This window comes from Lutra lutra, chromosome 8 (genome assembly GCF_902655055.1).
Source record: "Lutra lutra chromosome 8, mLutLut1.2, whole genome shotgun sequence".
Lineage (NCBI taxonomy): Eukaryota > Metazoa > Chordata > Mammalia > Carnivora > Mustelidae > Lutra > Lutra lutra.
This window is the reverse complement of record NC_062285.1, coordinates 50,327,180-50,339,263: the sequence shown is the minus strand read 5'-3', so window position 1 is coordinate 50,339,263 and position 12,084 is coordinate 50,327,180. Positions and strand designations below refer to the sequence as shown.

At 42.2% G+C, this 12,084-nt stretch overlaps 1 protein-coding gene across 1 annotated transcript in view; it reads left to right on the top strand.

The window, feature by feature from the left end:
- Positions 1–12,084, top strand: part of KIF5A (kinesin family member 5A) — a 32,412-nt gene that overhangs the window by 1,917 nt on the left and 18,411 nt on the right. The window contains exon 2 of the mRNA XM_047742341.1: positions 11,890–11,977. Within this exon, the coding sequence (XP_047598297.1) occupies positions 11,890–11,977 (88 nt within the window). The remainder of the gene's footprint in view (positions 1–11,889; positions 11,978–12,084) is intronic.

The following is a 12,084-nucleotide window of genomic DNA, read 5'->3' as shown; positions in this document are numbered from 1 at the left end:
AGCTCTCACCCGCTGAACTCAAATGGGTGCTTCTGCCTTGTGTGGGTGCTTCTGCCTTGTGTGGGTGCTTACATATGTGTATGTTCACCGCATCTAGAGGACCCCTGTCTCTTTTGGCCTTACACTCTGGTCAGTGTCACCTGGCTAAAATAATCGGTCCTGGGGGCTCCTCTCCAAGTAGTCCGGACAGCAAGCATTAGCTGTGAGAGTTGGAGCTTGAGGTTCCCCTGAGACATGAAGGCTGAGAAACAGGAGGGAGATGGTCATAGGGGAGCACATCCACAAAAGGCTTCTACTTTGAAGCCTAGTTTCCTTGGTTTAGTTCTTTGAGGTAAGTCTGAACAAACTCCTTTAGGTTCTCAGGCCATCCTGGTGTGACAGGCAAGGGACATGGGGTGATGTTGGGAGAAGGAGTGGTGGTATTGATCTGTACAGTTGGTGAAACAGGAAAGACACCATAGAATGGGGAGAGGGAGAGAGAGGCAGAGAGGCCCAGGTCCCCCTGCCAGTTCAGATTCTATCTTAGTTCCACAGCTGGTCCTTCCTTGCCTGTCTTGCCTGATATTTGCACCTTTGTCTCTTTGTGTATCTTCCTTTGCCCCAGCCCTTCCTGTCAGTCTCTCCAGCTGAGAGAGATGCTTGTGGGGGGCCATTTTGTCTCAGGCAGCGTCCTTGGAACTTGCCTTCCCAGCCTGACTGTTCATTGCTCATTTGGAAAGAGGAGGGCTCTAGGAGAAGGGTTTTGGAGGCAACCCTCGAGGGTGCCGTAAAGGGAAGGAAATCTCCTACCCCTTCTCCTCTTTCCTCCTCTCCTTCCCTTTGGGGCCCAGCGTCTGAGGAATTAATGGAAGAAGCTGCTTCAGGAAGGTGAGGGAAGAGGGAAGGGGCAGCCCATAGTCTCTCCAAACCCAGCCCCTGCTCCTTTCTCTGGTGGCTCTCCTCTCTGCCTCTGCGGCACTGCGGCTACCCCAGGGCTTCAGAGTCTCAGATGTTCCTGGGCTTTTTCTGCCTGGCAGAGGGTAGGAGAATAAGCTGGAAAGATAGCTCTTTCAACCTTATCCCTCCCCCACTCCCCTTACTTCTCCCAGGAATCTGGGGGATGGGGTTTAGCCAAAGTTAATGGCCTGAGTCATAGTGGAGGGGTGTCTGGGTCACTGTCTGTGTGCTGTGTACCTTGTTTTGCTCTTATGTCACTCAGAATCCAGTGTGACTTTTTCACTGGACGCATTTAAGTGTCTCTCAGCCCTGGTCTTATGGGCAGAGTGTCCGGGTGCCTGCGGTCTGGGTTGCTACTTCTATACCAGACATGGGAGGGATGACAGTGAGGGAAGACCCATACATTCTCTCCCCCTTTCCCAGTTCCTCTCCTTCATTCATTCAAGTGTCCACTATTCTTCCTCCCTCAGATCTCCTAATGGGTTAGCAGGTTCTTGAGCAGGCAAAAATCCAGGCCTGTCAAATACCTCATTTGGAAAAGCTAGGTTGGGACCTGCAGGATTACTGGACCAGAGTCAATATTGTGTGGGGTGGCCCAGGATTCCTTTGAAAACTGAAGAAGGGGAGCAGGTCTCCCTTTAGCTTTGGGGGGGTCTCATAAAGGAAAACAGAGAGGATATACCATGGCCAGTGTCTCTCTAGCATTACCATGGCAACAATCCCCAGGGGTGTCACCATGGAAATCAGGCCTGGTGCTCAGAAGTTCAGCCTCTACCAAGTGCTTTGCTGAGGGTTGAAAAGGTTGGTCATCTTGGTATCCCTGGTCTTTGGCCTTCCCATTAGCTTTAGTCAGCTAGAGTAATGGGAAGGTGCTGGGAAGCACAAATGGACAAGGAGACAACAAGGAGGCTTGGGGTGAGTTCAGGGAGACTGGAGCTCTGGGCTGCAGGACACTGAAAGGGAGCTCTCTGGAGAGGGCTGTGAGGAGGGCTTAGATTGTGGTGGGTGGAAGGGGGAGTGGATCTTGGGGGTGTTCCTCAAAGGTGGTGTATCTCCCTTAGTGTTTCTAATGAAACTGGTCTTCCAGTCTCTGATGCTGGCATGGTTGGGGGGGGGGGGGCGGTGTTCCTGGGAGAGAGTGGGTGGGAGAACTGCAGACTTCTGAAGATGGGGTTGAGGTTGAAAAAAGGGAGTGATGGAGGGCTCCAGTTCTGTCAGAAAACATTTGGAGAAATGTCCAAATGGAGGTGGGGGTCATGTGGGAAAAGCCATGAGAAGGATCTGACACCGTGTTCAGTGTTCAGGCACTTCAGTCCTTGGATTACTGTGGCACTGTGGATCTGGATTCAGATTGCTTGGGTTTGAGACTGTGTGCTACCATTTCTCAGGTGTGTGTCTGTGGGTAAGCTACCTTACCTCTCTGAACCTCAGTCTCCACAGGTATAAAATGGTATAACGATAGTACCTTCTAGGATTGCTGTGAACATTAACTGAGATAATGCATATAAATTGCTTAGCACAGTGACAGGTGCATAATAAACTCCTGGTAAGAGTTAGATGTTATTATTTTTTTTTATATATGCTGTCTCCCCATAAGCTAGCCTTTGACACACTGGGAAGGAGTTAACCTTTCCCCTTCTTACTGGTTGTTTCATCCAAACACCCAGGGTTCTAATATCTTCTTACTCTCTTCCTCCATCAATGTCTGTGTTTTTGACAAATATTTATGAAGGACATCCTGTGGGCCAAGGACTGTGCTTGATGTTGGAGATTTACAGGGAATCCCTACCTTCAAGAAACTCTTGGTCTACTTGATGATCCAGGCTATTGAGTGGTCTGGGCAGAGGCCCAGTAGGGGTATCAGAAACAGCTTATAACAACAACAACAAAAAAGTGGCTTTTGTAAACTATGCACACGGAGATTCTAGTAGGAAATCTCCCACAACATCTGACAGTCCGACTCAAAGTAATTGTGTGTCATGAGAAATAAATAAATAATGGTGATATTTCCCATGTGAGCAGTCTAGAGGCAGAAAAAGTAGAAAACCACTGGTCTAGTTACTCTCATCAAAAGATCTGACGAACAAATTCATCTTGAGTATCATCAATAGAAAATTAAAAAGAAATTCACAATTTAACAGAAATAAAAATAAAAAGATGAAATAACGAACTAGAGTTGGAATTTAAGGACCTAGTCAAGAGTCGGGAGGTGGTAGCAGGCCTTTCCAGAAATTATCTGAAATTATCATCTGTGTCTGTGGCTTTCCACGGTCACAAGTTTACGAAGTTAACCCATTTTTAGTTCTTGGATATCTTTTATCCTCACAGTACTGAGAACACCACCCTTTTACTCTCTCTGGTGTCTTCTTTCTTCCCAGCCTAGGCTGAGTTTCTCAGGCCAGAATTGCCTTCAGCACTTGGAGAGCGCCCTCCATCTTTATGCTTCCTGAGGCTTCTCTGGAATCCTATCGCTGGGAATGTTTGTGAGAGAGAGAGGAGGAGAAAGACCAAGGGAAAGGCAGAGAAGGAGTTGGTGCCCATGTTCCCAGAAGGGAAGAAGGAGGGGCAAAGTTGGCTTGAGAGTTATATTTAGTCCCCTTTGGCTGCATTCCTGGCTTCAAGAAGCATAGATAGACATCACTGGTGGAGAAGAGGCGGGAGTCATTGGGCTGAGATAGACGTGTTTTGTTTGTTTCTGTTTCTTGGCCACTGGATAGAGGCAACACTGAGTTAGATTACAATTCAAGAATCAAGTTTCAACAAAAAATAAATTAATTAAATTTAAAAAGAAAGGCATTATCACTGAGGAGGACAGGTATCAATACCACTTTAAAGCTCTTCTAACACTGTGTGATTTTATTCTTTTTTTTTTTTAAAGATTTTATTTATTTGTCAGAGAGAGAGAGGAGAGCGAGCGAGCACAGGCAGACAGAATGGCAGGCAGAGGCAGAGGGAGAAGCAGGCTCCCCGCCAAGCAAGGAGCCTGATGTGGGACTCGATCCCAGGACGCTGGGATCATGACCTGAGCCGAAGGCAGCTCCTTAACCAACTGAGCCACCCAGGCGTCCCGTGTGATTTTATTCTATGTAAGAAGGATATTATTTTTTATAATGCAGTGTAATGATGAACCGTTCAGATAACAAGGATGAAAAATTCACAAAAGCCCTATGAATACCTCATAAACTCACTCAAACCTTTAAAAAAAATCAAGGTAGATTTTTATTTTTATTTATCTTTATTATTTTTATTTTTTTAAAAGATTTTATTTGTTTGACAGACAGAGATCACAGGTAGGGAGAGAGGCAGGCAGAGAGAGAGGGGGAAGCAGCTCCCTGCTGAGGAGAGAGCCCGATGTGGGCTCGATCCCAGGATCCTGGGATCATGACCTGAGCTGAAGACAAGAGGCTTAACCCACTGAGCCACCCAGGCGCCCCTCAAAGTAGATTTTAAAAAAATACTATTAAACATAGCCTGATAACAATACTAATATGTTTTAACTGTTGACAAAATTAGAAACAAAGAGAAACACATATGAGAAACTAAAAATCACTCAAATTGGTACCACCCCAAGAAAAACACTGTTAACAATTTAATATATTTGTTTCCACGAGTTTTTGCTGCATATATATATATTAATAAAAGTATGTAATAAACTATATATTGTTTTGTAAGTTAGCTCTTTCACTAACATAATACCATTACTATTTACCATTACTAAATATTTTACGTAATTTTATGTATTTTTAAAAAATGTTTAATTTTTGCATGTCTTAACATGCACATGTGACAAAATTCAAATTATATATAGAAATGTATACGATGAAAAGTAAGCCTCTTCCCTACCTTTCTTTTGTAGCCACTCAGTTCCCCTTTCAGAAGGCAACCATTTCACCGGTTTCTTATGGGTCTTTCTAAAAGCATACCATATGTTTATAAGCAATTACATATATACGTGCATATGTTAAATTTTTTTTTCAATTTACTTTAAGCAATCTCTATACCTAATGTGGGGTTTGAAGTCATAATCCCCAGATCAAGAGTCACATGCTCTTCTCACTGAGCCAGCTAGGTGCCTGGCATATACTCTTTTTTTTTTTTTTTTTAAAGATTTATTTATTTATTTATTTGACAGAGAGAGATCACAAGTAGACGGAGAGGCAGGCAGAGAGAGAGAGAGAGGGAAGCAGGCTTCCTGCTGAGCAGAGAGCCCAATGCGGGACTCGATCCCAGGACCCTGAGATCATGACCTGAGCCGAAGGCAGCGGCTTAACCCACTGAGCCACCCAGGCGCCCCCCCCCCTTTTTTTTTTTAAGAAGAATGGTGGCATAGTGTACATACTGTTCTGTACCTTGCTTTTGTTTCTTTTTTCTTTTTTTTTTTAAAGATTTTATTTATTTATTTGTCAGAGAGAGAGAGAGCGAGCACAGGCAGACAGAGTGGCAGGCAGAGGCAGAGGGAGAAGCAGGCTCCCCACAGAACAAGGAGCCCGATGTGGGACTCGATCCCAGGACTGGGATCATGACCTGAGCCGAAGGCAGCTGCTTAACCAACTGAGCCACCCAGGCGTCCCTTTTTTTTTTTTTTTTTAAATTTAACATTGAGTCTAGGAGAGTCTTCCTTATCAGCACATGAAAATATATCTCATTCTTAAAAAATCTTTAAAAAAAAAAAAAGGGGTGCCTGGGTGGCTCAGTGGGTTGAGCCGCTGCCTTCGGCTCAGGTCATGATCTCAGGGTCCTGGGATCGAGTCCCGCGTCGGGCTCTCTGCTCGGCAGGGAGCCTGCTTCCCTCTCTCTCTCTCTCTCTGCCTGCCTCTCCGTCTACTTGTGATCTCTCTCTGTCAAATAAATAAATAAAAAATCTTAAAAAAAAAAGAAAATATATCTCATTCTATTTAACAACTGTATAGTTTGTTGTAGGGATATGCCATAATTTATTTAACCAGGTCCCTATTGATGGACTTTTAGGATTATCCTAATAAGTTGCTATTACAAACAATTGAATGACCTTGTGTGTGTATTTGTGTGTGTGTGTGTGTGTGTGTGTGTGTCTGTATTGTATATGTCTGTAAGATACATTTTTAGAAGTTGAGGTCTTGGGCGCCGGGGTGGCTCAGTGGGTTAAGCCGCTGCCTTCAGCTCAGGTCATGATCTCAGGGTCCTGGGATCGAGTCCCGCATCGGGCTCTCTGCTCAACAGGGAGCCTGCTTCCCTCTCTCCCTCTCTCTCTCTCTGCCTGCCTTTCTGTCTACTTGTGATCTCTCTCTGTCAAATAAATAAATAAAATCTTTAAAAAAAAAAAAAAAGAAGAAGTTGAGGTCTTAAAGCATATGCACTTAAAATTTAAGAACTGGTTCCAAACTGCCTCTCATGGAGTTGCCCTGTGTTTGTATATGCCCTCTCCAATGCAATGCATTGTCAAAATATTTTATTTTGCCTACTTTGATAGATTAAAATAGTATTTCATAGTTTTAGTATGCATTTCTCTTATTAGTAATGAGGTTGTGCATCAACCAGCCATTTTTAAGTGTCATTATAACATCATTTTATGATGTTCTATTTTACGAGAGCACTGAGGTATACTTCACATACATTGAGTGCACAAATCTTATGCAAAAATTTGATGAATTTTATAACATATTTCGATGCCCGTGTAACCACTACCCAGATAGAAATTTGGAGTATTTCCATCATCCCTGAGAGCTCCCTTTGCCTCCACTTCTCAATATGACTCCAGGCATCCACCATTTTGAGTTCTGTCACTAGCTAAATTTTGTCCTTTCTTGAATTTCATACAAAGGGGATAATACAGTATGTGCTCTCTTGTGTCTGAGTTCTTTTACTATCACACTTTTGAGATTTATTGATGTTCTATTATGACATCATTTTTTAAAAAAATATTTTATTTATTTGACAGAGAGAAATCACAACTAGGCGGAGAGGCAGGCAGAGAGAGAGGGGGAAGCAGGCTCCCTGCGGAGCAGAGAGCCCGATGCGGGGCTCGATCCCAGGACCCTGGGATCATGACCTGAGCCAAAGGCAGAGGCTTTAACCCACTGAGCCACCCAGGTGCCCCATGACATCATTTTATTTTATTTTATTTTATTTCTTTAAGTAGGCCCCATGCCTACTTGGAGCCCAATGCGGGGCTTGATCTCATAATCCTGAGATTGAGACCTGAGCTGAAATCAGGAGTCAGACATGTAACTGACTGAGCCACCTAGGTGCCTCTATTATGACATAATTTTAAATAGCAATAAAGAATAAAAATATACACATGCCATTATTTAATCAATTCCCTAAATTGATCTGTCCCCTAAATATTATTCCTTTCAGTTGTTTTCAATTTCTTTTTTTTTTTTTTTTTTTTTTTTAAAGATTTTATTTATTTATTTGACAGAGAGAGATCACAAGTAGACAGAGAGGCAGGCAGAGAGAGAGACAGAGGGAAGCAGGCTCCCTGCTGAGCAGAGAGCCCGATGCGGGACTCGATCCCAGGACCCCGAGATCATGACCTGAGCCAAAGGCAGTGGCTTAACCCACTGAGCCACCCAGGCGCCCCTCAATTTCTTATTATAAGAGTGTGATAATAAACATTCTTGTAACTAAATATTTGCTACAAGTATTTTCATGGTATAAATTCTTAGAAGTAGAACATCTGAATCAATGGATATGTGCAATTCACGACTTTTGATTATGTATTATGAATTGCCCACATAAAAGTTGTATGGATTTACTGTCCTCGTAGAAAAGGATGAAGGTGCTTATTTCAAGGAAATTATACCTTCTTGAATGCTTATCTACACCTGGTATTCCAATTAAGTTTGTGTTTTTCAGTTTGATAAGTGACTAACAATATTACTGTTTTAGTTTGAATTTGTGTTTATTTTTCTGTTGTTAGTACCTAGCTCTTGTCAACTTTTTTTCTGTTGAGGTTTATCTTTTTTGTTACTAATTTATGAAACTTCTTTATATGCTAAGAATGAAAAACTTAAAATTTTCTTATTTAAAAATCACACATTTTCATTTCAGAAGTGGTGTGTGTGTGTGTGTGTGTGTGTGTGTGTGTGTGTGTGGTTTTTTTGTTTGTTTTGTTTTTGTTTTTTTAGTTTATTTATTTAAGTAATCTCTGCACCCAGTGTGGGGCTTAAACTCACAACCCGGAGATCAAGAGTTGCATGCTCTTCCAACCAAACCAGTCAGGTGCCCTTAATTTCAGAAAAGTCTTCAATCTAAAAAAAAAGAAGAGAAACTACTAAAATTCCACTGTCCAAGGATAACCACCATTAACATGTTTCTTTTTTTGTTAAAGATTTTATTTATTTATTTGAGAGAGAGACAAACAGAGCATGAGCAGAGGGAGGGGCAGAGGGTGGGGGAGGGGGGACAAGCAGACTCCTTGCTGAAGCACAGAACCTGACACAGGGGGCTCGAGGTGGGGCTTGATCTTAGGACCCTGAGATCATGATCTGAGCTGAAGTCAGACACTTAACCAAATGAGGTACCCAGATACCCCTTACCTTGTTTATCTGAGCAAGATGTACATATGTACATATACATTTTTTTTTGTAGAAATGGAATCATCTTTTACATACTTTTTGTAGTTGGTTTTTTTTTTTTTAAGATTTTATTTACTTATTTGACAGATAGAGATCATAAGTAGGCAGAGAGGAAGGCAGAGAGCCTGATGCGGGGCTTGATCCCAGGACCCTGAGACCATGACCTGAGCCGAAGGCAGAGGCTTTAACCCACTGAGCCACCCAGCCACTGAGCCACTGGTTAAAGCCACTGAGCTTTAACCCACTGAGCCGAAGGCAGAGGCTTTAACCCACTGAGCCGAAGGCAGAGGCTTTAACCCACTGAGCCGAAGGCAGAGGCTTTAACCCACTGAGCCCCTTTGTACTTGTTTTTTACACTGCATACTATTTTATGTATTTATTTTTTGCATACTATTTTTTGATTAACAGTATTTTGTATATACCTTGTCATGTGATTACATATTTTTCTATAACATCATCTATAATATTTTACTATTTTAAAGTAAATGTGTTTAAAGGCAATGTGTTATCACTGTAAAACATTTAAAGATCACAGAAAAAATGTTGCAAACCTGTTATTCTGCCCTTCTGTGATAATCACCATTAGCAGGTCTGCAGAAAGTCTTCCATGTCTTTTTTTTAAGGCTATTTTGTCCATGTGCTTTAAAAAATATATATAATCACATTATACACACTGTTTTTATTTTTTTACTCACTTGAGCTTGAACATGTCAATATATGTAAACCAACCTCACTCATTTTAAGGGGAATAGAATATGGAGGTATCATAACAAACATCTTGTTGATGGATGTTTGAATTATTTCTAGTTTTACTTTAATACAATGTGCTACACTGAACATCCTTCTACATAAATATTTAAGTGCTTAAGTAAGTGTTAAAATGAATTCCTAACACTGGAATCCCTGATATAGAGTACAAACAGTATGGACATTTAAATATTTAATAGAATTGTCCTCCAGAGGGGCTTGATCGGTTTACAGTACTCCCTTCACTGTAGATAGCATCTTCACAACTTATTTCTCTTTGAGGATTCTGGTTTGGGGGTTTCAAATGCTTTCACCAAAGAGAGATCAAGTAAATATTCCAGGCAGATTTTTTCCCCCCATATTCCAGACTTTTCAAATCTTTTAAATATTACAAGATATATTTATTAATTTTCCCTCATGCAAAGAAGAAAAAAGAAAGAAACAAAATAATACTCTACTGTCCCACTCTCTGTGACATTAAGAAGTAAAAACTTTTAAAAATAAAACACTCGTAGGGCGCCTGGGTGGCTCAGTGGGTTAAGCTGCTGCCTTCGGCTCAGGTCATGATCTCAGGGTCCTGGGATCGAGGCCCGCATCGGGCTCTCTGCTCAGCAGGGAGCCTGCTTCCCTCTCTCTCTGCCTGCCTCTCCATCTACTTGTGATCTCTCTCTGTCAAATAAATAAACAAAATCTTAAAAAAAAATAAAATAAAAATAAAACACTTGTACATGGTTTGAAGATATAAACAATCCCGGGGCACCTGACTGGCTCAGTCAGAAAAGCATGCAAGTCTTGATTTTAGGGTTGTGAAGTTGAGCCCCACACTGGGTGTAGAGATTACTAATAAAATTAAATAAAATTTTTTTTAAAGATTTTATTTATTTATTTGACAGAGAGAGAGATCACAAGTAGGCAGAGAGGCAGGCGGGGGCGGGGGGAAGCAGGCTCCCCACTGAGCAGAGAGCCTGATGGGGAACCCAGGACCCTGAGATCATGACCCAAGCTGAAGGCAGAGGTCTAACCCACTAAGCCACCCAGGTGCCCCCAAAATAAAACATATATATAATCCAGGATACGAAATGAAAAATAAAAGACTTGCCTTTCCTCAGAGTAACCACTGTTAACATTTTTGTCTAGAAAATTCATCTAGAAAAAAAGTTCTATGTATAGATGGAATATTGTGAATATTCCTAGAGCCGCTGTCTCTGGTTCTGGCCAATAAAAGTTTTATGACTTTCCTTAATTAGTTAAAACATGTCTCCCAAACTCTGGTGACCATCACCTTAGAGTTTTACATTTCAGATGGATAAAGATGGGCTCTGAAGTAAAACAATTTGACAACTAAGTCAATAGGTTCTTTATACTGAAAGGCAGGAAAACACCACTGAGAAATTCATCACTTGTGATGGAGAACAAGCATAGTCCCATTTAATCTTTTTTTTTTTAAGATTTTATTTATTTATTTGACAGAGATCACAAGTAGGCAGAGAGGCAGGCAGAGAAAGAGAGAGGAGGAAGCAGGCTCCCTGCTGAGCAGAGAGCCCGATGCAGGGCTCGATCCCAGGACCCTGGGATCATGACCTGAGCCAAAGGCAGAGGCTTTAACCCACTGAGTCACCTAGGTACCCTCTCATTTAATCTTACCAGAGATCTTCCCTTTAGTATCCTTAGAGAGTGAATACATTTTTTGGCTCCCCAGGTTGTAAATATTCTGTATCTGTAACATCGTATCAGCATTCATGATTTGTAACATACAACCTAGATGAAACAAAGTACTTGTCGGTCAGTGATTTGTTTCAGTTTCTCTTTATTTGAAGTTGGTTCCTTAAAAGGAAACCCACGTTTCTGATTTCATATATTTCTTTCACAGAGAGAGAAGTTGTGCTAATGTTTGTACAACAGCTCAGCAGCTTGCTATGTGTGGATTTCATTTACGTAATAGGAAACATACTATACATATGTCCCTAACTTGGCGTCTGTCACTTAGTTGCAGCTTGAAGATCCTTCCTTATCAGGACATATGGATCTATTGAGGATGATATTTTTAAACCTAGAGGTAGATTTTTAATGTGTTTAAAGATTTTATTTATTTATTTGTCAGAGACAGAGACCAAGAGCTGTGGGGTGGCGGGGGGGGGGGGGGCGGCGGCAGGCAGAGGGAGAAGCAGGCTCCTCACTGAGCAAGGAACCCGATGTGGGGCTTGATCCCAGGACTCTGGGATCCTGATCTGAGCCGAAGGCTGACACTTAACTGATGGAGCCACCCAGGCATCCCTAGATTTTTAATGTTAATGAATTGTTTTTCACTCTCCATGGCCTGTGGCCCTACTGTCTTTACCTGTTAGGTTTCCCAGGGAGGGGCCTGGAGTGGTGGAGTGCTAAATCATCACACCAAGACTGAGATCCCCTCACACAGTGTCATGCTGTGACACTTCTCAATGGCACTCTCTAGCGCATGGGAACAGCTCCTGCTGTCAGCACTAACTTTTGCTCCTCTTTCTCTAGTCTGGGTCATCCCCCCAAACCATCCGTGGATACAGATGGCTGAAAAACAGGGACCTTCTCGGGCTAATGGAAGGGAGCTGCGGTATTTCTTCTCCCTCACATCCTGACTGCCGATGTCTGCCATGTTTTATTCCCATTCTAGGGGAAGCCATATGTCTTTGACCGTGTGTTCCCCCCAAACACGACTCAGGAGCAAGTTTATCATGCATGTGCCATGCAGATTGTCAAAGGTAACATGTATTATCTTTGTAAGATGTATTTTTAGAATCTATGTTTTCAGGTTTGCCATTCCTTACCCCACTTCTTTCCACCAATGCTCTTTCTCTGCTGTCTCTTC